Source organism: Stegodyphus dumicola, chromosome 3 (genome assembly GCF_044657685.1).
Source record: "Stegodyphus dumicola isolate Sdum_Otavi_A_Nest chromosome 3, ASM4465768v1".
NCBI lineage: Eukaryota > Metazoa > Arthropoda > Arachnida > Araneae > Eresidae > Stegodyphus > Stegodyphus dumicola.
Window position 1 is genome coordinate 42,892,869 of NC_140770.1, and position 25,939 is coordinate 42,918,807.

General features: G+C 31.8%; 2 protein-coding genes across 7 annotated transcripts in view; both read left to right on the top strand.

Annotated features, from left to right (window-relative positions):
* LOC118181411 (insulin receptor-like) overlaps window positions 1-15,923 on the top strand; it is a 64,822-nt gene extending 48,899 nt beyond the window's left edge. For all 6 annotated transcript variants that reach the window (XM_035350547.2, XM_085812811.1, XM_085812812.1 and 3 more), the window contains 2 exons: window positions 5,069-5,206; window positions 15,707-15,923. In XM_035350547.2, coding sequence (XP_035206438.1) covers window positions 5,069-5,206; window positions 15,707-15,827 — 259 coding nt within the window. In that variant the 3' untranslated portion in view covers window positions 15,828-15,923. The remainder of the gene's footprint in view (window positions 1-5,068; window positions 5,207-15,706) is intronic.
* A 4,028-nt stretch (window positions 15,924-19,951) lies between these two features.
* The window catches only part of LOC118181410 (tyrosine-protein kinase receptor torso-like), a 108,370-nt gene continuing 102,382 nt past the window's right edge, over window positions 19,952-25,939 (top strand). The window contains exon 1 of the mRNA XM_085812815.1: window positions 19,952-20,015. The gene's annotated coding sequence lies outside the window, so the exon portion shown is untranslated. The remainder of the gene's footprint in view (window positions 20,016-25,939) is intronic.

Here is a 25,939-nt window from a genome sequence, read left to right on the forward strand (position 1 = left end):
AAAAAAAAAAAAAGCTTAATATTTATTTGTTTATTTCATTAAACGTTTCTTTCAATGTAAGTTGTTTAAGTTGCTTCATTTTTTATGTGATAATACATTCTCTTTAATTCTATAAATAGACATAATTTCTTGTTCAGTTACAAAGTTCCGCTGTTCAGGTCCTATAATTGCTGTGTGGAGAATACCGACTAATTTGTCAATCGAAATTTTTTCGTTTTCAATAACCTCTGTCACTTTCTTCGCTATCGGAAGTGAATTATAATGACGAGGAATTTGATTTAAATCATATCAAAGATGGAGTACATTGAGATGAAATACTACATTTAGTAAGGAATTATAAACCAAATAAAATAAAAACATCTGCCCTGAAGATAAGGATAGTGCTGACAGATCAACTTCCAATTCATTGCGTGCTGCGGCGTTAAAGATAAACAAAGTTTAGATAAACAAACATTAAAGTTTAGATAAATAAAGGATATGCCTTTATCCATTTTTTGCAGCAATTCCACTTTTTGTTTAATGGACTTTGAAACATACTTTCACTTTGTAGATCCTTTACATATTAGTAAATGTATATCAGAAATTCTATTTGACATAATTGAAAGTTCAAGCTTACTTTTATAAAATTGTTCTAACAGTTTGCAAAAAATAATAAGCCGAATCCAATTCGAAGATTAAGGAACAACGCAATCTGCAACACTGAATTAGATAATTTTAGCTTAGCTTATACTGTCTGTTATACATTAAACGCGCATTTGTAAACGTATTTTGCGCACCCACAATACATATTCGCAGCCGTAAAGGTCTTACGCGCAGACGCATGCACAGAAAGTTTGTAGCTTTGAGGTCCGGATTATAGATCATTCCGGATTATGAGTGTCCGAATTAACGACTTTTGACTGTAGTTTACTTGAAAGATTAGACCTTTCATGCACCTGCCTGAGTTTTTCCCATCTGGCTTTAGCAGTAGTTTCATGTTTAATGTGAATTATTTGGTTGTCTTCGATAAATAAATTTATCATCGCATGACATTGCCGATCCCGTTTACTCCATTGTTCTGTAATGGGGCTTGGAGGAACACCTTCGATTACATTGTAAAGATCCTCCTTCATTAGTAGCATTTGCATTTTGATTTTCCATGTTGAGTAATTGCTGGAATTCAGTTTTGCAATTTGCATTTGACTTGAATTCAACATTTTTGTATCCTCGAAAAATTTATTTTTGGTTTTAATATGAAACTACAGTTTAGCTTTTACAGTTTTTTTTTTATTATTATTTAATTAGCTATGGTCTTTTCATCAGTCTCTTTTGTTTTAACAAAAGAGACTGATGAAAAGATCTCTAATTTTAAAATTTTCTTTTGTTGTAAAACACTTTTTATAGCCTCGAAATTTCACAACAAATTAATAAAACTAGAGAGCAAAATGATTCTTCTTACCTTGTATCCAGCGCAGCATCAAGCGAGTTCATACCTAATTAACTTGTAATCCAAAATAGGTGTAGACGGAAATTGTAAGATCACAAAACACATTCTTTATTAATACATGAAAAATAGATAAAAATTCGTTAATATTCTAAATACATATTGAAAAAGGAGTTACATTATAGAGAGCATCATATCACTGTCCTTTCCTGAAGGAGTGAGAAAAGTAAGTGTAAAGAATAAGTGTGTTACACAATTAACTCTTTTGCAAGGTTTCCAGAGAATATAAGAAAAATATAGATATATAAGAAAAATTCAAATTACTTATTTTTCAACTTTTTTATGCTGACTGAGTGATTTCAATGTTATTAAATTTGTGTGGAATTGATTTTTAAAACTGAGTTCAGCAAAAGAAGTACTTATTTTTTATAAAGAATTGTTTTGATATGTATTTTTAATTTCCATTAAGATTTTGAAGACAGAAAGAAAAACAACCCTTCCCTCCAAATAAAATTATTCAGGAATTTAACAAAACTGTAGAATTAATTTGTAAACATGCAATGGAAATTCATTCATTAGTGAAAGATTATGTAACTTTTAGATTAGGGTATTCCTCAGTAAGAATAAACCAAATACTATTACATATACATCCCCCCCAATAGTAGCTAAATTTTTCATGCAGTTAACAAAGGGAAATGTAAAAATCATACAAGGTTTTAAATATAATTAAATTTAATAAAACTTAAAATTTAAAAGCATATTATATTTTGAAAGTGAAAAGTTCTTAAGTCTGTATAAGTGTATTCATTGTAATTGTTATTAGTGTAGCATGTTAATAATCCTATGCAAATATATATTAGTACCTTTATTTATAATAAAATGTTAAAAACATCTGTGCAATGTCTTCTAAATTTATATCCTGTTGTCACTGCAGTGCAAATATTGCAATTTATATCTTAGGAAAGAAAATTAGTCAACATTCTCAATTCATTTACGAATTGAGAATGTTTTTTAAATTCAAATTTCATTCCTTGCAGCAATGGCATAAGGGAATTATTTAAATTTAATTTAACTTTACTTTTTATTCTTTTAAATTTAATAAAGATGTTCATATAAACTTCGATTATTATTGTTAATTTTTTATTTTATTTAAGAGTGCTGAAGTATAAATAAATCTCTTAACTTGTGCATTGAATAAGAAAACAAATTTTGATTGCATTTTCTGGCTGAAGATATTTGTTAAAGTTGTGAAACTGATGTATTCATTGAATTAATTTAAAAATTTCGTGCTTTCAAAATTTCTGTTTGAAGAACTTAGAGTGACTGCTAATTACCAGTGAGAAATATTGAAAGAAAATATTAAAATTTATATAAAGGGGGTGGTAATGTTGATAAATTAATGTATAATAAAATATCCACTTTAAAAATAATATATTAAATATGTTTCTATTCATGTATATTGGATGCATGAAAATAAGAAAACTATAGACATGAAAATATCTTTCTCAGTAACAATTATTTCCCTGAAAGAAAAGTTATTTTCAAAATATAAGATAAAATTTAAATAAACAATCAGATATTATAATTACATTATCTTAAATTCTAAATTGCAATGATAATTTCTAAATAACTTCTCATGGTGATAATCCAACAGTGATTAACTGAACAAATATGCTGGATACTAGTGGTTCATTCTAGGTCAGTTCCCCCCCCCCCAAAAAAAAATACTGCATGAGTCTTAGGTTGCATAGGATTTTCATATATGCAGCATATATATAGGTATTTAGGACAATTTTCCTTAGAAAGTCCTTTATAAAATCATCTCTGTTAAGGCAAGTAACCCTTGCACATTTCGTCATAACCAGCCAACCAGTCCCTGTGGCAATAGATTAACAAAGGCTTCAAGTAGTGTTGTAATAAACATTAACAAAAAATCTGATTAGAGAACACTTGATAAGCAAAACTTCTACTCAGTTGTGATTTACAAAAATAGTTGAAACAAACATCATAACAATTATCTGAATATGTGCCTAAGACATTGTTTTATTTAGACCAAAAGGCAGCAATTTTATACACACTATAATTTCACATACTTTTACTATCACAGATGCCTACTGTCTATGGAATATATGTTAGAGGTTTGTCAAGGCAGTGGTCATAAATAAGCATGAAAATTTTCACTTGTAGTGTTGGATAAGGGCCTTCAGTTGTTTTTATTTCCTCATTGATTGCATTTTAATCCTTATTCTTAAGAATACATCACAGATCTTTGATGGGACAGAGATTGGGCTGATTTGCAATTCAGTCAGGAATCTGGATTTCATTTTGATGAAGTCAAGTAATAGAAAAGTGCACAGTATATAGCCTGGTTGAAATAGCATATTTCCTTGTAAATGAACTCAATTGTAGGTAACAAATGCTGTTATTGAACTCCTTGTTGATGCTGTGTAATCAAAACTACATCATAGAGATTGCTAATGACAGAAAAAACCAAAATAAGCCCATACTAGAGGAATAATTGAAATTTTTCTCTTCACACAATATTTAGGCAAATTCCTGCTCACTTCCAAATGATAGTAATTTTTCTGAAATTTAATTCCTGAGCAGTATGTCATGTAATATATCCATTTTACCTATTTTGGAGATCGTCTCATATGTCTGCAGACCTCTTCAATTTTTTATAAGGATTCATCCTAATTTTATGCTACTCCCCTTGCCTGCAAATATCACATTAATATGTAAGTGACAAAGAAACAAAAATCTGTGTATACATATGAGCAGAACCTGTTGAATACCGTATACAGAAATGTTCTCACTGCCTACAGTTTTAGAAGAAGTCCTTCTAAACATACTGTTTGTAATATTATAAGATAATATTAAAGTTGATAAAGTAAATGTTAGCTCAAGCAAAATAAACTTGATTAAGCAAATTTTCTTCTAAGCATAAGTGAATTTTCAATTTGTTACTGTTTCTAACAGCCTCGGGAGTAATATGTATAAATTTACCATTTGTAAAGTATTATGTTTATTACTAATATGAATGAAAATCCTGTTTTACGTATGTGAAGGGCAAACTTTAAGAATTTAAACTAGGACAAAAAGTAAAATAAAGAATAATTGAAGATGCACAAGTAAAGAAATTCTCTTCTCCCCCAAATTCTTTTAATTACTTTATTGTTTTGTAGTAATTAATATAAAATCATATTAGAACATTTTATGTATCATTTTTTTTTTTTTTTTTCAGACTTGTAATGGCAATCAGTACACTTGCTGGCAGTTTATTTATTATATCACTTGCATGCACATGCACACACACACACACAAAAAAAAAAAAAAGCTTCTATATCTGTTTTATTTTTTCAATAATTTTTCAGTTTCATATTGTTAAACTATGTTAAAAAAGTTATAACAAATAATAATAATGCATAATTTAGTTAATAAATTCTGGCAACAGTGAGTGTTGTTGTCATTAGATCACAATTTGTGTAGCTGTTGTTCTAAAGATGTTCAACTTTTGTTAGTAATTCCAATTAAAACTTACAATTTTTGCTCTGCTATTAGTTTTCATTTTAATTCTTGAAACACTTTTTCACGTATTACCTTTGATTATTTTGTCTTCCAATATATATATTTTTTATTATATAGGTGGTCATTTGGTGTTTACATGTGGGAAGTCCTTTCATTAGGAAAAGAACCATATAGAGGTAGAACAAATACTGAAATTTTGCCATATCTTAAAGCAGGTAAAAGGCTGAGAAAACCAAAAGGGTGCTCTCCAGAATGGTATTAAAAATTTAAATTTTTTCCCGTAAATTTGTGAAAATTTGCATGTTGCTTGGTGCTTCTCTAAATTCAAGAAATTTTGCCATTATTAAATCTGATTTTTCAGCCTAGGAGCATCATTTACAAAATCTACTTTTTACACATGGAAAGAAATTTGTGTTAAACTTCTCATTATCAACACACTCAGTACTTCAGAGTTAGCTGAGGTGTGTAATCATTGCTAAGTATAATGTCAACATAAAAGGTTACTATGCTTTTTGGTACAAAAATTAAAAATAAAATGAGTTTAACAATTAATAAAATTAACCTTTTGAAGACGGGATGGCCATTATAGTGGCCATAGAGTCTTATCTTGGAAAAGACAGGGTTGTCCACTTTAGTGGCCATGTCTTTTTCCCTTATTTTCCAGGCTGAAAAGTGGGGTGAAATGTCTTCAAAGGTCTTCCTTTTGTGACATAGATGCACCCTTCTGAGAATCCATTAAACTACACACAAGAATCTGTTGCAAATAGGAGGTGTTTTCTTAAAGGGGGGAAAGCATTTGGTTCAAGATTCCCCGTCCTTTGGTAGCTTTTACTGCTACCAAAGCCCCGGCCTCAAAAGCTTAAATAAAATATATTGCAAATCTTAAATTTTTTTTTTAAATGTTTGGCTACACAAGTCATTTCTCAAGCTGCTGTATGTTGATAATCATGTTGTAATGAAAACAAAAAATAATAAATAATGATTCACCAGGTTGGTGATTCTATTGTTAACAATCCATGGGCACTGAATATCTTAGAATGTCCATGCGTGGGAACATTCATCATATGCGTACTGGTGTGTATGATATTTACATTACAGATGGCATATCAGTGAATTACACCATCAGTTTTATTGAATTGTTCTTGAATTATTTGTAGAAATTCAGAATTATCTGTGGCAGAACTATAATTGGTTTGATGCAGGTAACTTTCTCAACAAAACCTTTTGAATTAAGCAAAGGTGTGTTTCTTTAACAAACTAACTGGAGCAAATAAACTATATTCATTATGGAGCATAGAGAATGCTGATTGGTCCCATGGGTCATCTTAATTCTAATAGAAGCATTCATGAGATGAAATCAATCACATAGAATTCTGAAATCATGAGTAATTAAGTCCACTGTTTCAATATTCTCATTAGCCTTGATTGTTAAACCTGATCTATAAATTTAGTGGTCCTTTCTTAATTCTAAGGACAGGTAAGATGTAACTCTTCTTTCAGTCTTCTCTAATAAAATAGCCAATGTGTTTTCATCTTAAGTGAAGCTAAATAATAATTTTATAGACACTTTTAATGTAATTTTGTGGTGCCACCAAGTATTTAGAGTTCATGACACATTTCTAATTTATTGAATGTTACTCCTTCAAATTAGGTAATTTAAACAACTCGGAAAGAAAGAAGAAAAAGGCTATTACTAGAGACTGTCAGAATATATATTTTTGACATGTTAGTAACTTTTAGAAATTTATTTCAAAGTAGAATTTAAAACTTCCTTTACACTTGTATATATTTAGTCCGACAATTACAATGTACTGCATTGTCTCATAATTATGGACAGTAAATATTTCACTTGACTATTTGATGTTAAAAATTATAATTAGCATTAATTTCACAATTGATCGTATTTTATAAAAATATTCTTAGTATCTGTTCACTAAATTATAAAGTTATTTTAAGATCTTGAATATTTCCCTCTATACTTCAAATTGTACTTATTAATTCTGGTATCATACCTACACAAGTTAGACAGCCTGATCTGCTGCTAAATTTATTTCCACAAATCTGATAAATCTCAACTCTTTCGTATGCTTCTTAATATTGCTCTCATTACTACATTTCACATTCTGAATTATGCAATTTCATTTTGTTACAGAAGTCCTCCTCCTGCTCTGTGTCTTTAGTACTTTTCCTTCTACACTGCTTTATAAAAAATAAATAAATAAATAAATAAAAAATGACAGTTCTGTAGTTTCCATTCTGCTCGGCCAATTGACGAAATTCAAATTGCATTTGTCATGTCTCGAAAGCGCGACATAGGATATATATTAACATAGGTATTTTGACACAAAACAGGACTTTTCTGAAATAACATACCAATTTTTTTCATTATTTCGATTCTACGACTCAAATTATGCCTAAATATTACATTTTGTAAAATTTGGTGCGAAATTTATGGAGAAATTAAAGATTTATCTTTCCGCATTTTTTTTCAGTTTGCACCAAGAATAATTCACTTGATAGACTTCTTAATATATGACATACTATTTCCCTTTCCCTACCTTTGTGCAGGAGCAGGAAAAAGTCACATGGTTCCTACTTTCAAATAATTTTAACAAAGTGCCTAAACCATATTTGATGTTATTATCACTTTGAACAAATATGCCAAATTTTAAAACACACCAATATATTCATGTATATTTTTGGAAATTTTGAATTATAAAAAACTGAAATTTTTTGCAGGTATGCTTAGAAATATATCTATTTTAAGATACTGGTAAAAATTTTTAGATTATAATCCAAAATGTCTTTCGAAAAATTTATAAAACTACAAATTTTAGAAATTGTAAAAAAATGGGCAAATGTTATTTGGAATGAACCTAAATTTCAAAATGTGAAAGCAAGAATCAAATAACTTTAAAAAGAATATTAATAAATATATACCAAACTCAATTAGCACTGAGGAACTAAAATTTTGTAAGCTAATTTTTTATAAAACTACTCTGGCAATTTTTTACAAAACTTGGCAGTTTGGCGTAATTTGAGTCTTAGAATTGAAATTTGAAAAAAATTGGCATGTCATTTCAGAAAAGGTCCGATTTTGTGTCAAAATATCTGTTAGAATAGAGTTATATATAAATCTAATATATATCCTCTAAGTCTTGCTTTCGAGACATGAAAAAGGCAAGTTGAATTTCATCAATCGGCCCAGTAGAAAGGGAGATATCAAACTGCCCCCCTTTCTTTTTTGCACAGTGTACATTTGTCATGTATCTGATGACTCAGCAATTCTACATACAGACATGTGGCTTAGTGTTATAGATTCAAACCAAGCTGCTAATAATAAATTCCATTTATTTTGTGTTTTGCATTTAAAGTTTTAAAAATTATAACACTTTTGTATTCCTTGTGATATATAAAATTAGGTAATTATCTTTATGAAAATGTAAGTTAGAATAATTTCATCTTCTTGATTCAAAGTAGTCCACTAATCTCCATACATTTTCTCCTGAATGGCCAGTTTTGAACGATTTTTGTCTATTCTTGCATGCAATGAGCTTCTGAGACTTTTCTGTACAGCAGGGAGAACAGGGACAAGAGAGTCATAAATTGGTGCACGTAGTACAGTGACATAGCTAGGGAGGGGCAAGGAAGGCAGCTGTCCCCAGGCGCAGCATCCAGGGGATGCTAAATTGATGTTATGAAATTTTAGAATGAAATGTTTTCTATTCTTGGTACACAGAAAGGGGTTAAAAATCTTCAGGTGTCCTTGATCGCTGAAAACCCTGGCTACACTTCTGATGTAGTATAAATTTTATACTTTTGGTAGGAGAGTGAAGTTTACATTTTCCTTCATTAGCTATTTGACATTACTTTGAAAACTATTGAGGCTACAATTATGGTCATATGAGAGAAAAGGAGGGAAAAGTTGTTGAATAATCAAAGAAGGGTGAAAAGGTACACTGCACAAGTCCCGGATCTAGCGGGGGGGGCAGTCGGGGTTCTTGCCCAGGGCGGCAACTCTCGTAGGCGGCAAATTCACATATAACCCTGGATAGTAATTGCTATGTTGTTCGCTAAAACAGCTCACTAATTTTAGTACAATGTTAATAGTTTTAAGGCCAAGTTTAGAAACCTCTTTTAAGAAGATTTATAATTAAATACTAAGAACTCTTTTAAAGGAACATGAGTTAAAAAAAAGTTAAGTACAGCCGATTACAACTATAAATATAAGATCAGAAAGACGCAAATAGAGGGACTCCAGGTGTCACTAATAGAACCAGATTGACCCTTTTAGTAACGTCTGAAGTCCCTCTATCGTTTCCTATCTGGCCGGGATGTATTCAAATGAGAAATAGGACGATAGCTTGTTGAAGGAGTCGCCTGGTTTCCATAGCAACGTCTGCTGGGAAATGGAGAAGCGTTGTAACTATTTTCTAAGATCTAATCAAAAAAAAAAAAAAAAAAAAAAATTAACCTTGGGCCATCCCGGACAAATGAAATAATTCAAATCAATATTCATCAAGTATATACAAGACACCATCATTATGTCTTCAAGATGAAGCAAGGCATTTAGATTTCTTTGCAGCCAGTCGGCAACATAGGCTCACCTTTGGTTTGACTTGGAACAGTGGAGCGTATTTTGGATTTTAAAGCTACCATATTTATGCGAATCTAATGCGTCATCGAATCTAATGCGCATCCCCATTTTAAAACTTTAAATAATAAAAAAATTGTTTGTCGGCGAATGTAATGCGCATCAATGGTATGAGAAATTTATTGAATCTTATTTTATACAACAATGGATTTGTATATAAACTATCAATCAATGGTATGATAATTTTATTTAAATTTAGATACCATATTTTATACAACAATGGATTTATACATAAAGTAACAGAACATAGAATTAACCTATTAGTGGGCTATTGTTATGTGAAACATTGTTAATTACCACTACTGTATATACGGTACATATCGTAAAGTATGAACATGAAATAAATGGTAACATTTCTATCTAGCTAACAGTTTCTACAATCAGTGATTAATAGTAAACGTCTTTATTCACTATTTTGATGATAACTTTTTTAGTCCCCTTCTCCGTAATGGTGTAGTTACAAGGCATATCAAACCAAATTGGCATCTCGTCAGCGTTGCCAATTTGCCCCATTGAAAAATTCTTTTCCTTCCGAAGTGTGATGACATTCCGCTAAAATGTTAGTAGTTTTCCCTCAAAATCTGCAGGAAGCTTTTGGCATATTGTTGTACGGCGTCTTAGAAATAAGCCCATCCGCTTCATAAACCGATCCACCCATCGACGGCTAGCTTTAAACTCTCGTTTCGGTATTCCAAGAACTTCAGCCTCCTCTTTTGCTTTATTTCTTATAGTGTCGCTAGTCACAGGTTGTCCATTCTTCCTCCTTTCACGTACAAATTCCAAAACCTTTTCTTCAATTTTAGGGTGTCTTCCTTTGCGAGGGCCAGTGAATTTCTTTCTACTAGTTTTAGTTGCAAACAGTGCCAATTTCTGTTGCCGCCACAAGCGAACATTGCTCTCAGCTACGTTAAACTCTCTCCCAGCCTTTCTATTGCCATTTCTTTCAGGAAAAAGAATTACTTTACGTTTGAAAGTAGCGTCATATGACATTCTTCTCTTCTTGCCCTCCATTTCGTGACTACGTACTCTGCAGTATGCAATAATGTGTCAACGATAAATGTAACGGTAAATGTAGTCGAGAAATACAGTAATCCATTGTTACGATTTAAATTCGGTTGACGTCATCGGCGAACTGCTGACGTCATCGGCGAACTTTGCACTCGAATCTAATGTGCACCCCAATTTTGAGTACTACATATGGCCAAAAACGATGCGCATTAGATTCGCGTAAATACGGTAGATTTATTATTTTTATGGTTATTTCTTAGTTTTCAGGTCTCTTCTGTGCTCTCTCTCTCTCTCTCTCTCTTTTTTTTTATATATATATATGGTTGCTTCTAATAGTCTGCACTCTATTTATCCAGACGCGACCATTTATTTAGGACTGTTCAGTGTAATTACGTCAATTCTTATTTATTCTTATTAAAGCAATGCATGGTGAATTTCATTTAGATTAAAAGATACCATCTGCGCTCTGAGGGGGAGAAAAGCAGAGTATAGAAAACAAGCCAAAGAAAAGGCCAAACAGAGAAAACAAATTTCAGCTAAGATGAAAAAATAACTTTACGGAAAAAGTAAACCATCAGACCTTGCCGCAATTCCGATTATGCTGAGATTCTAGAAGGTATTAATATTTCTTTCAATTTGCTTGACCAAACATGACTGCCTATATCATCCCTAAATAATCTACAAGTCAGCATTTGAAAGAACAACCTTCTTCATCGACATCAAACGAATAGCTGGAGGACATGAAGTCATGATATAAAGATATCATCATTTAGATGGGGGCGGGCAGCAGAAAGACGAAAAACTAAAAACTTTTGATTCGTTGGACCCATGCAGAGTGCTGGTCATAGAAAAAAAAATAAAAAAAATCACCAACGATCTTTCTTAAGCAGTCAATCAGTATTATTAGCCAGTAAATATCCAGAAAACGTAAACTTCAGTCCCACTGAATGTGATGGCAGACATTTGACATGTAATGCAGAACGTTAGTAAATAATAAAAAGCTTAAAAGATCTTGATTTACATATTCTAAAAACAAGAATGCAATTTTTTGTACACCCTGCAAGATTTATCAGAAACATGGTGCGGCCGTTACATACAACAAGATTCATTAATTGGAAAAAAGTTTTAGCAAGATTAACTGAGCGCAAAGCGTCTGGAATTCACAGAGGTGCATCATTAAGTGGTAAATTCGAGTACAACAAATCAAATCGTGCCAAGGTATCGATCACGACACTGAACAACTCATTCACACAGAGAAAGAAACATGGAGAGAAATTCTATATAGTCATGGATGTGGTACTGTATCTTTCAACCAACTGTCGTTCTTTTCTTGGGTCTGATGATATCCCAAGTATCCTGTTCCCAAAGTGTCTTCAACCTAGCGAAGGAAATTTTCTGAATTTAATCTCTCCGCTTGCCAAACATAATTCAACTCTTAAGTACCAGTCAAAGCACCAAACAAAGGTAAAGGAATCATATTTATCAAAGATAATTAAAAATGAAGTTATTAACTTAAAGGCAAAACAGTCTGAAGTAGCATTTTAAACGATATTAAAGAAGCCAAATACTACACAATAATGTTCGATTTCACTCCAATTTGTGTGTCATACAGAAAAAAAATGAACCAGTGATTCAATACGTAAAATCGTGTGGTGATATGTGTGAGATAAAGGAAAATTTAATTGATTTCATAGAAGATGGGGGAAAGAAGGAGAATGAATTTTTCAATGCATTGTAGAAAATTAGTAATAATAATTTATTACTAATTTATTACTAACTTGATAATTTAGACATTGGACAATGTCGGCATCAATCTTACGGCAACGGGTCTAATATGGCTGGCATTTCTAAAACAGTAAATATAGGATTACAGAAATGATTAAGCTGGAAGAATTTGTGCCATGTTTGGATCACTCCTCATATCTTGTCTGTGTGAATTCTGCTTCTTCGTGCCCAGAAGCAGTTAATCTGTTTGGAATTGCTCATAAAATACTTTGCGTTTTTGTCGGATGTACTGCTCGATGGTATATTATGAAAAAATGTACAAAATAGAACTTAAAAGGAAGCAGCCAGACAAAAGATGGTCGGCAAAATATATGGCTGTGAAAGTCCTTCTAATGAATTTATCAGAAATATAAAAATATTTAAAAGAAATTAAAGATATTTCTCTTGATGCAGAATCAAACCACGAGGTAAGACATATGGTACATGCTGTGAAAATTTTTGAATTTACTATCAACCTGAAAATTTGATCTTATATTTTTCCAGGACTCAATCAAGTAAAAAAATTGGAAAATTAAAATATAGAAATTCAAAATTAATTCCTCTTCTGCGTTCTGTGTAGTTAACGAAAGAGCTGACCAAAACTGAGGAATTATAAAAAATATAAAAACATCCTATGGAATACAGGATACAAGAGTCTAAAACAGTAGCTGAAAAAATTGCAGTTGAGTCTATTCTAACGAAGAAAAAATTCCACAGCACAAAAAGCAATCTGATGAACTGTTTGAGGACGAATCACGAACACTTCAACCTGTTCAGATCGAAGTTTCAGCAAATTAAAACATATTAAAAATATCAACGATCATCGGTGAGCCAGGAGCGTTTATCAAGTCTCGCGATTCTGGCAACCGAAAATCAAACCGCAGATCAAATTATGACGATCCCGTGCACTTATTTGGAGAACAAAAGGCTTACAGAGTAAAATTTTAATTTTCCTTACTAATTCCGTGATATTTTAATATCGTTAAGGCAGGTAAGAACTTAAAATTACTTATGCAATATAGGAAGTATGAAAAACAAGACAGGAAGCACGAATACTCTGAGTGATAGCCCATTTTCTGTATAATCTTTTCAGAATTTTTCCTTTCCGCAATAGCCCATATTTTGTATACAATGGCCCCATTAGTGGCTGAGCAATAAAAGCCGCTGAGCACTAGTAGTTTGGTCCGAGAATCAAGTATATGTGAACGTGCTGGCTATGTGAGCATTTCCGTGATTTTCCCCACGTGTAACACACATAAGAGCTGGTTTCCCTTACATTCCCCCCCCACAGGGCATTCCTCATTTTCCATGCAGTGGCCGAGTCATTAAGACCGCTGAATACTGGTAGTTCGACCTTGCTTGGGTTCAAACCCAGGCGAACGGGCTGGCTGCATGGTTTGTTTTCGTGGATTTCCTCATGTGTAACGGGAATACGAGCCATTTTCTTTTAAAAAGTTCCTCCACGAAAGCACCTCTCCTCTAAGCAGATAGCCCTCCTATCTGCCATATTCATATGATTTAACCTAACGTAATTTAACCAGTATGCAATAACACGGAATAGTGAGAAGCTTAGGAGATGCCCCTTTTCCCTAGAGCGGAAAAATGAATCGTTTCGAAGACTGGAGGGTTAGAAGCACTTCAGGATTAGAGTTAGGATTAGGATCGAATCCGAAAGTAAGCTCACCAGAAAGGCGGTTTTCCTAGGAGGGAAAGATTTTCTAATTATGTAACTTTGGTACGTATTTTTCCTTAATAGCCAAAAAAAAAAAAAAAAAGGCGCGTAAGGAATTTAGTATAAAATGGAGCTTAGGTTTTTACCTCAAACCCTACCAATTTCTGTATGTATTAAACAAATTAAAACTTGTTAGAGAAACTTAAAGGATGATGGGTGAGTGAGGGCGGCAGTTTTAGCTTTTGCCCCACATCAGAAAAATCAAAGATCTGGCTCTGCACTGCGCAAAAAAAAGGGGAGACAGTTCTATATCTCCCATTCTACTGGGCGGATTGACGAAATTCAACTTGCATTTTTCATGTCTCGAAAGCGCAACTTAGGATATGTAATAGATTTATATACAGCATTGTTCTAATATAGCTTTTTCTGAAATAACATACCAATTTTTTTCCCATATTTCAATTCTACGACTCAAATTACGCCAAACTACTAAGATTTGTAAAAATCTCACAAGTAGTTTTTAAACAATTACCTCTCAAAGTTTTAGCTCCTCAATGTTAATTGAGTTTCGTATTATTTATTAATCTCTCTTTTTTTTATTAAAAGTTATTTGATTCTTTCTTTCACATTTCAAAATTCAGGTTCATTCCAAATACTATTCACCCATTTTTTTATGATTTATTTTTAAAATTTGTATTTTTTAATAATGTTTATAATATAAAATTTTTACCGTCATCTTAAAGTTGACGTATTTCTAAGCATATCTGCAAAAATTATTTAATGAATTAATAATTAAAATAAATTATTTAATGAATTAATTAGTTTTTATTCAAAATTTCCGAAGATGTACGAGAATTTATATATTGGTGGGTTTTGAAATTTGGCATATTTGTTGAAAGCGATAAAACATCGAATATGGTTTAGACACTTTGCTAAAATTATTTGAAGCTAAGAACTATGCCATTTTGTTTCCGCTCATGCACAATGTAAAAAAGTAGGAACAAGGTGCCTTTTTTCCCTACTCTGGCCTATTGGAAGGGAAAGAAAATTGGTGGCCATGTATTAAGAAGTTCGCGAAGTGAATTATCCTTGGCGCAAAGTGACAAAATTGCGCCAAGATAAATTTTTGTATTTCTCCATAAATTTCGCACCAAATTTTACAAAATTTAATATCTAAGCATAATTTGAACCGTAGAAGCGAAATATGGAAAAAAATTGGTAAGTTATTTCAGAAAAACTCCGATTTAGTGTCAAAATACGTATGTCAGAACAATGCTATATATAAATCTAATATATATTCTAAGTCACGTTCTCGAGACATGAAAAACGCAATTTGAATTTTGTCAATCGGCCCGGTAAAATGGGAGATATAGAACTATTTTTTTTTTTGTTGTTGTTGTTGAGTGTGTGTGCGTGTCGTGTACAAGAAAGTATGTGTTATTTGCTTACATGATATATAAGCTTTAAATTATTTTTGTGAAAGCAGTGGTATTTTTTAATGTCGCTGAGTTTTGTATTCTTGTTGCCTTTTGTATTCTTTCTTTGTCATTAGCCATTATTTTACTGTGTTATTCTGCTGTACTGATGTTTCAATTAAAATTAAACTGCATTTGTTGAATGACATTTATTTATGCAAATACTGATGATTGTTTTTCAGGTATGTTATTATGCGGGATTGTTGGCATTCTGTTCCAGAGTCAAGACCTCAGTTTAGAAATCTTTTGAAAAGAATTAGATCTATTATTGAGAAAGATTCTAATTATTTATGCTTTAGCTAAGAGACATTTAAATTTTGGAAATTTAATTTTAATGAAACAAATTTATATATTTTAATGTAAAATGTGGTATGTAATAAAAAATTGTTATAGAAAAAAGCTGAGAAAGGTTGCTTTGTTTTTAAAGAACAAAATGCCCATCATCAATTGTGGATAAAATCACTAAATGCCTACGACATTAGTTAAAGTTATTCAAAATAAATTTGATAACTTGAAATAAATCTTTCTAAATGTTACAGTGCATCAGCAGAAAATCAATTATATTATTAAAAAAAATTGGTCCAGAAACAAAATTTGAGGGTTCCTTTTCTTTTGAAGAAAAGAGAATTATACAAAAGGGGCTAATAAGGTTATTGATGTTATTTCTAACAGAGAATGTTTTAAATAATATCAGTAATCTTGTAGTTCCATTTCTGTTTCTATCAGTTCTATCAGTGGAAAATCAACAATATTATTAAAAAACTGGTCCAGGAACAAAATGACTGTTCTTTCTCATTGCTGGAAAAGCAATCAGCTCCCTCGCTTTCAGATTTTAGTTGCTGAAATACCAAATTTTAACTATATTTTTGTATCACATCAGCTTGGAAGAAACACAAGCCAAAGTAAAACGCAAAATTAGGCAAAACAACACCTTATTTTGGCAGAGATTTTGAACAAATTTCTATTGATTTTGAGGATGAACAGAAATAGGTTCCTTTTCTTCTGAAGCAAAAAGAATTGCGCAAAAGGGGATGACAAGGTTATTGATGTTATTTATAACAGGGAATGTTTTAAATAACATGAATAATCGTATAGTTCCATTTCTCTTTCTGTCAGTTTTAAAATTGCAGAAATTCTCTAGAACAGGGATCGGCACATTTTACTTTCTTGTACGAAGTAAAAAGGAAGTATTGTACGAAAATTTTCAGGCATCATATTTCAACGAAAATATTCATTTTGACCTCTATCGAATGCAATTTAACGATGTTTTTGCGTGACATCTGTACGTAAGGACAGAATAAAAGACTCTTTTCCACTTTTTTTGCTTCCAGACAGTTTCGTAAAACTCATTAGTTCCTATCTGAAAAACAGGACTTTTCAAGTTTGCTGCCGTGACGCCTTATCTGTCAGAAAAACAATTCATAGCGGGGTCCTGCAGAGGTCTGTTCTTTCTCCCCGGCTCTATAATGTTTATATCAATGATTTCCTGCACCCATTCAACACGAAAATACTCAAATACGCTGACGACACTGTAGTACTGACTGAATCCAGAAATCCCCAGCTCGCTCTAAGTAATTTACAAATGCATCTCATTATGATCAATCACTGGTGCAAAACTTGGAAAATTAAGCTCAATGCCTCTAAATGTTGTATTGTGCTCTATCAGAGATACAAAACAAGATTAAGAGTCAACACTGATATCTACTTAGATAGAACTCTAATCCATGTAGCTAATTCCTATAAATATTTAGGCGTTTACATAGATAAGCCACTCAAGTTCAAAGATCATATTTCTTACATCTTAAACAAAGCAAATGCAGCCTACATGGCAATTTATCCTATTATCAGCAAAAAATCAAAGCTCAGTCTAAAAATAAAGAAAATGCTTTACATATCTCTAATTCGACCGATCATGCTATATGCAGTGCCGGCCTGGGCAATCGCCAATAAAACTGAGCGCAAAAAACTGGATATACTTCAAAATAAAATTCTACGTAGCATTGTGAACGCACCTTAGTACGTGAGAAACTTTATAATTCATAACGATCTGGATATTCCATCTGTGCATAACTTTATACTCATGACAACTCACAACTTCTTCGAAAAGATGAAGCATAGTCAGTATAACGCAATTAAACAAATGTTGGATTATGATACACTGTCAAACGCCCAAGGACAATTCATCATAATTCATCATGGTGATAACTTGTAAATTTTTATTTTAAAATTTACTTGAACTCTGAAATTGGACTCTATCCTTTTATTTGTGTTGCATCTTATGTTAATCAAGAAACTTTTTTTATTCAAGATTTTTATGTTACTATTTAATTTTTTAATTATTTTGTATGAACTTTTACTTCTACGATTTTCTACTTATGATTCTACGAACTTTTGAACTTTTTATGGCCACTGCATACTTCTGAAGGACTTTGAACTCTTATGCCATTCACAGCTTCAAACTGTCTTTGCGCCATTTTCATGATGTCTCACTACTGTTTATCCTGTCACCATCTACATTTGCCATATAACTGACTGCACCTGCCTGCATGCTTCAATTTAATGCCATTGCTTATCACTGCACAATTTTTATGATGAACGCCTACTTTCATAAGTATTAAGATATGCCTGCTTAAGCAGCCGAATTTTCTTCGCCCACGGGTGTTGGTACTTCCCTAGTACCATTTTATTTGGAAATATCTTTAGTGCACTTTAATACGATCTACTGGCAAAAACTCTTTAGTAGTTAATGACCAGAAAAAAGTAAGTCATAAGTCAATTATAATATGAACGAAATAAATGTAGCGCTGTTAAGTGAACCTAGCACCAGATTGTCGCTATGGTAAACAAATATAGTGAATTTTAAAGAGTGCATTTATTCTATTGTGGTTTATGCGCTAGATTTAATTCAATCCAATAAAGTTTAAATGAAATGCAAGAAAAAATTAATATAACTTAATATTTCGTACAAGGAAGTCATGTGGTTTACACATGAGATTTTTTTATTTTTTTTTTTTTTTTCACCAGGAGGGCATATTTTAGAAATGCGGGAGTTCGGCGGTAACATTGGGTTATCAGTAGTATTAATAAAAGTAAATATATAGCAATGAAAAAAATAGATAAATTTATAATTATATCAAAATAGAGTTAATTTTTTTGGATTGTAAAAGTTATAATATTCTAATAATTTGTTTTGTTACTGCGAAAACGTTTGTATCATATTGTTCACAAATGTTGCTAACCTAGCAAGAAAACCGCAAGTTGGGCAACCAAGTCAGTTGCCGACACACAACAATCAGCTGAACTGAAATGATTTTCTTAATATCTATCAATGACTGGAAAAGCAATGCTACCTGTATATCTTCCCCTACTAAAAATGCCCCATAGAAACCAGTAAAACTTTTTATGGGTACCCATAAGATTTTATGGGTTTCTATTGACTTTTACTGGTTTCTGTTGGTCTCTGTGGGTTTTTTTTACTGGTTTCAAAATGACCCACAGAAACCAGTAAAACTTTCTACTGGTACCTATAGAATTTTTGATGGTCTCTATTGACTTTTACTGGTTTCTATTGATCTCTGTGGGTTTTTCTTACTGGTATCAATTGACACCCATACAACCAACATTCAATGGCAGAACTTTGTACTGGTTTGTATAGGTTTATATTGACTTTTACTGGTTTTCTTACTGGTATCAATATAATAATAAATCTTTTGTTGGTTTATATGGGTTTGTGCTATTTTTTTATCTGACGTTAATATACTTCTTGTAAACAATAAAATTAACAGAATGAAAATATGATCTCTTTAAGACCACCAGAGTAACCTGGAAACGCAGGTGGTCGTTTTAGAGAGGGTTTTTACTAAATATGCTTATTTATTTGATTTAAATTTTTTTCGGAAACAATAAGAGTAATCATATACACCACACACAACGAGGTCTCTCCAAGGCGACCAGCCGCAAATAAAAATTCATCTTTGTAAGTGGTCGCCTTAGAGAGGTGATGCTCAATACCAATAGATACTCACGTTCTCAGATATACGTTTATCTTTTAGAGGTGGTCGTCTTAGGGAGATTGCATCTACGGAATGAATGTCTCTAAGGCGACCAGACAATCTTGCAGAATTTTCTTTGTGAATGGTCGCTTTACATAGGGAATATTTAATACCAAAGTATACTTATGTTTTCAGAAATACTGGTTTCTTTCAGAGGCGGTCGTCTTAGGGAGGTGGTTTTTGCTACGAGTTGGTTCTCTGAATACACACATATAAGCACTTACATTTCTGATATTACAAATAAACACCGATATCAACCAACATCTCTTTAACGCGAACAAGTTCATTCACATTCGCAAAACTTTTCTCCCTCTTAACGCTGACGTGAAAAAAAAAATTCCCCCTCCTTCCCCCACTCTTAGAAGTTTCCCAAACAAGCAATATGGCGCCGCTCTAGTTATTGTTGTGTGATGGTGGTGTTATTTTCTTCGTAGTTGAAGTAATGCAGTATATTATTTCCTAGGATTTACTGTATTACAAATTTTACTATGTTTTACTGTTTAGAAATTAGTAATAAATAATAAAATACCAGCACTGACTATGAATATACCACTAAAGCCATGCACGTGTAATCGTGTCTAATGTTTGAGAGAACGTTGCTGATAACTGACTAGTTTCTGAGCGTGAAATTGATTTTCCATCTTTACTTTTGTCCTGAAAAACAATGTGCTTAAAGACTGAAAAGTGATAATTTCAGGCTTGATAATTTTTTTCAGTGTGCAGATGCAGAAATGTAGTTTTTGCATTCTACTGAAACTGTATTTTGGAAAATTAATTTTTTTGATTACAGTTTAGAAATACTTTTTTAAAGCTTGTTCATGTATATGCTTTATCATTTGAATATTATGTACTAATAAATTTGAGCATACCTTACTTAAAAATGATCTTGCATGATTCAATTTTGAATTTTTCGACTAATGTGATGTGGCCGAGCAAAAAGAATGTTTTTTTATGTTTTAAAAAATGTACTAATTATATTTCGCGAGCAAAAAAGGTAAGTTTTATTAATGAAATAAACTTTGAAGTATTTAATGTGTTCATTACTTATTGAATGGGGTAGACAAGACATACAAGCTAGAGGAATCTTTATTCCACTACTAAAATTATGTGAAAATTTAGATGATCATAGTAGCTTACATTGTTTTTCCTTTTTGGTCTATTTTTCTGTACTAGTATGATACTAGAACCACATTTTTACATTAAATATTTTGTGCTATTTTGTTAAAACACACATAATCATTTTTATGCATACTTTAATTTTCATTATTATTAGTTTGATGAAGAAAATTTCAAATGTGTTTTTCATAAATTGCTTTTGAAATAGAAATAGGTTTGTGAATAAGATTTATGTAATATTAAATGTACTAGTCTTGGGAGTATAAAAAGTGAATTATTTATTTGAAAAAAATTACATTAAGTTGAAACCTCATATAGTGGTTATTTTCTTAAATGACCACCTCTGATAATGGCACATTTGTCAGGACAATAATTAAATAACAGGACTTAAAAATCATTCATAGTTTTGTCAGGCTACAGGAAACTGGCATTATCTCGAATTGTGGAGTTGATTGTTTTAGGAACGTTTTGCTGTATAATCAATTGACTTCGGTGTAGTAATTTTTACGTGGGTATGAATTTTGCAGAAGTAATTGAAAGTTTTTACGAGACATTTAAAACCAAAGCTCTTTGGATCATGAGTCATAAGGGCACTGTTATAGCATTGCTTTCAAATATAGTTAGAGTAATATTTAAACATTATTTTCGGAAGCACTTCCACAGGGAATCCGGTTGTTCTCTGCGGATGAAAACCCATATAAATAAATCTTCTGTACAGCCTTATACAAATGCAGTTAAAATTACTGTCATTACAATTAAGCGAATATAGCCACATTTGTTTACAAAAAGTTATTATTGCTAAATACTGCACTATATCAATTTCATTTAGCATTGTAATTTCAGAAAATGCTCGGCATGAGGTATTTTTATATTATATAATCTACTGTCAAAAACAATAGCTACCTTTTCAGTACTTTAAATTTTACTATTGAGAATTTTTATGGTTCAAAATAGTATTTCTATGCATTATTTCAAGTATTCTTTCTACAATAGAAATCTAAATAACTTGCACGTAAAACACTGACTCAAATTTATTCCAATAATGCATCGCTTTAATTAAATTTATGTTCCTTTGAGATGATATATGAAAAACCTTGTGTAATAATAAATTATTAATATATATAGGTAAATGGTATTTTTATATATTTCGGGTAAAGTGCAGAATCGCCCACTTATTTATTTGGCACTTTGTACAAAAGTAAAAGGAATTGGATTTTTGTCAATTTTCTTTTGACTTCTTAAGTGAAAATAGGTTGATGTGTACATGAATAAAGTCAAAGGAGTGCACAATGGCATTTTTGTGCAATTCTGAGATGTTTTTTAAGTGAAAATAGGTCGATGTGTACATGGATACCGAGTATGTGCAATTTTAAAAACACGCCAAGCAGTGGGCGATTCTACACTTTCCCCATTTTTCTATAGGAATTTAGTTTCATTAAATTAGTTATTTAGTATAATTATGTGTATATGAGTATATTCATACTTATTCACATAGATGGAATTTTTACAGTACAAAAGTTGATCTTTTTTACATCAAGAACTACATATACTATAAATACCCATTATGTTATAGATTTTATTTATATAAAATCTGTGGAAGATTATATAGCACTAAAAGTGAGATACGGAATAAAACATTATACACTATGAGATATTTTCTTAATTCCCGAACTGTGCGTTGAGAATTGGTATTTGTTGAAACTTGTAAATTTTTTAAAATTCATTTTGTTACAATATAATTTATTGTATTTTGGGTACTATTAAGTTTATTATATGTTATCTTCTTGTTTCATTTATCTTTTGAGAGATACAGGTAACATTCAAAGTATTGTAATAAGGGATCGACACAGTGTTTGTATATTATTATTTCTTCACTGCATTATATTCTTGGATTCATCCTTTCTTCCACGCAAAACATCTATGTGTATGCATGTCATAATAAGCTGCAGGGTGTTACTATCATTGGTAAGCGAGCTTTAAGGGGATAGCAAGTATGCTAAATTTGAACTCTATGTTAAGTTTCTAATTTGCAAGTCCCGTATTCTTTTTGCTTGCTTGTTAATAATGTTTCTCTTCCTGAAAATTTGGGTTTCTTCTAGTTTTGTTTTTTAATTTGGTTTAGTGCATTGTAGGTAACTTAAAATTTAAGCAGATGCTAGAAAGTACCATCCTTTGGCAATACATTTCTCATTAGGTATCAAATTGTTAAACAAGCTGATGTGATTAAATACAATTGTTTAATTTCCCAATTAAAGAACTGAAATACAAATATATGCAGTGAGGTACGGTACTATATGTATATATTTATAATGAAATCAATAATATATATACAGTCAAAGTAATGATTCGCAACCATCAAATGAAATGATATTATATATATATATATGTAATAGATTCTGTAGTCGAATACAAGCAGCTGAATCCGTAATGAACAGCAAGAATTTTGATGGCTTAGAGATGTTGAAACTCCAATCCACAATGAATAAGAAATTTGGCAGTCGAGGTAGATTTAATTCAACTTTTCTTTCAGCAAATATGTTGCAGCCACAAACAAGTTGGCACATTATTTATGCCTATTCCAAAAATTAACATTTTTGATAAATGTGTACAGTCAAAAGTCATTAATCCGGACTCGTCGGGACTTCGGCGATTCCAGTTTATAGATCATCAGTTTAAATCTCGTAAGATAGCATGCACAAATTCTAAAATTAAAAATATGAAACCGTATTTTAGGAAATAAAAAACAATTATGATCTAAAGGGTATCAAAATTTACAAAAAAAGAAGCTTAATATTTATTTATTTACTTTATTAAACATTTCTTTCAATGTAAGTTGTTTCGTTTTATGTGATAATACTTTCTCTTTAATTCTATAAACAGACATAACTTCTTGTTCAGTTAAAAAGCTCCGCTGTTCAAGTCCCGTAATTGCTGTGCCGAGAATACCGACTAACTTGTCAATCGAAATTTTTTCGTTTTCACTAACCTCTCTGTCACCTTCTTCATGTCTTTATCCATTTTTTGCAGCAATTCCACTTTTTGTTTGACGGACATCGAGACATACTTTCGTTTTGTAGATCCTTTGGGAGCTCCAGAATCAGAAATTGACATAATCGAAAGTTCAAGTTTACTTTTATAAAATTGCTCTTACAGTCTGCAAAAAATAATAAGCTGCATCCAATTCGAAGATTAAGGAATAACGCAAGCATCAACATTTACTGAAATAGATAATTGTATAATTTTAGTTTATACCGTCCGTTATACGTTAAACGTGCACGCGAAAACGTATTCAGCACTTGCGCACACACTTATGCGCGTGCGCGTAAAGGTCTTACGCGCACACGTAAACGCCTATGCACATGTGTCAACGCGGCGCATGCGCAGAAAATTTTTAGCTTTGAGGTCCAGATTATGGGTGTCTGAATTAACGACTTTTGACTGTAGTAAGAAACAAGGAGCAAACAGACTGCAATCCAGCTAATACAAAGCGTAAAAAGCAAATGTGTTATGTTAAGGGTGAAATCTTAATTCAGACCGAGTTAATTTTGGTTCTCGATGCATTTTTACTCGTCTTTGATAGTTAATACTGCTGTAAAATTACTATTGGCTGTTTGAGTTTTAGTTTCTTTTACAACATCAAATTATGTAAGAGTCATATGACATGAATTAATCTCCAAATGATGCAGTGCAGAAAGATTACTGTTTTTAGAATAGAGAAGGAAAATTAATTTTACGCTGCTAATTTAATCTTTTGCATATTCCTTATTTTTCTTACATATGTATATGTACATTTATCATTCGATGGTTGTGAATCATGACTTTGGTTATTATCTTTCTATTCATTTTATTTTCAGAATTATATAAAGGTAGTTTAAAATTTTGTAAAGAGAATTTATACAAATATTTTGTAATATGTTTATAGATATTGACGTGCATTAAGAAGGACGGGCTCGTAGGCTTCTAGATATTTTAAAATTTTTATTTATTCGCATTGAGTTTTATTTAAAATTACTTTACATGCTTTCTCCGCAATTTAGTTCTGTACATTTCATCAGTGCTAATTATGTACTTCTGCTGGTTTATGTTTTTATGGAAATTTGATTTACAGTTCTATTTTTGTGTATTGTTTTTTATAGGGATTCTGTATATGGATACCCGTTCTATGCACGATTCTATGTATGGATACTCCACTATGGTATAATGCTATTGGTTCTGTTTATGGGTTTTGTGCAGCGATTTTTCCAAGAGGTACCGTTATTGGTCTGTGGATTTTTGTGTAGTGGTTTTTACAGGATTTGGCATATGGGTGCCTGTATAGGTGTACATGCTTTTGTTTACTGGTTTTTACAAAGCATTACCCTACGGAATATCCATTTTTTTAATGGAAATTTGTCCAATGGATATGCATATAAAGTTTTGATTTTTGGCTATGGGTTTTTACTGGGATTTTGTTTATAGTGCCTACAGTTCTACAGAGATTTGGCCTACTCGTAACCGTACAGTCGTACAGGTTTCTGTTTACAGGTTTTTTACGGGTATTTCGCCTACAGGTACCTATACAGCCGTGCAGGTTTCTTTCTATGGGTTTTTACGGGTATACGGCCTATGGGTACCCGTACAATCCTACGGGTTTCTTTTTATGGGTTTTTACGGGAATTTGGCCTACGGGTACCCGTACAAACGTACGGGTTTCTTTCTATGGGTTTTTATGGGGATTTGGCCTACGGGTACCCGTACAACCATACGGGTTTCTTTCTATGGGTTTTTACGGGGATTTGGCCTACGGGTACCCGTACAACCATACGGGTTTCTGTCTGTGGGTTTTTACGGGGATTTGGCCTACGGGTACCCGTAGGCCAATTCCCCGTAAAAAATTTTATGGGTTTCTACGGGGCATTTTTAGCAGAGTCGTTATTTCTTAATTTCAGGAGAAGAATGCATACTCTGCTTACTCAAAATACAAAGTAAACAAATGACAAGTTTATGTACGAAAGGAGATTGTGTAAAGCATTAGCATAATGACAGTATATGAGGATATGGGAGAAAGTTCACAGTGTGTGGAATCAGATGTTTCTAGCAATCAAAATCTCGTTCATCTAGTCATTGTACATTTTTTCTCAAAAGATTAATTGTACAATTCATGCAACTGTTAAAATGGCGAAAATAAAATAAAAATTTATGCTACAATTTTTCATTATAATTATGAGTGCTTATTGTTCGTATTTTTAAAATTTAGAATTTAGGTAT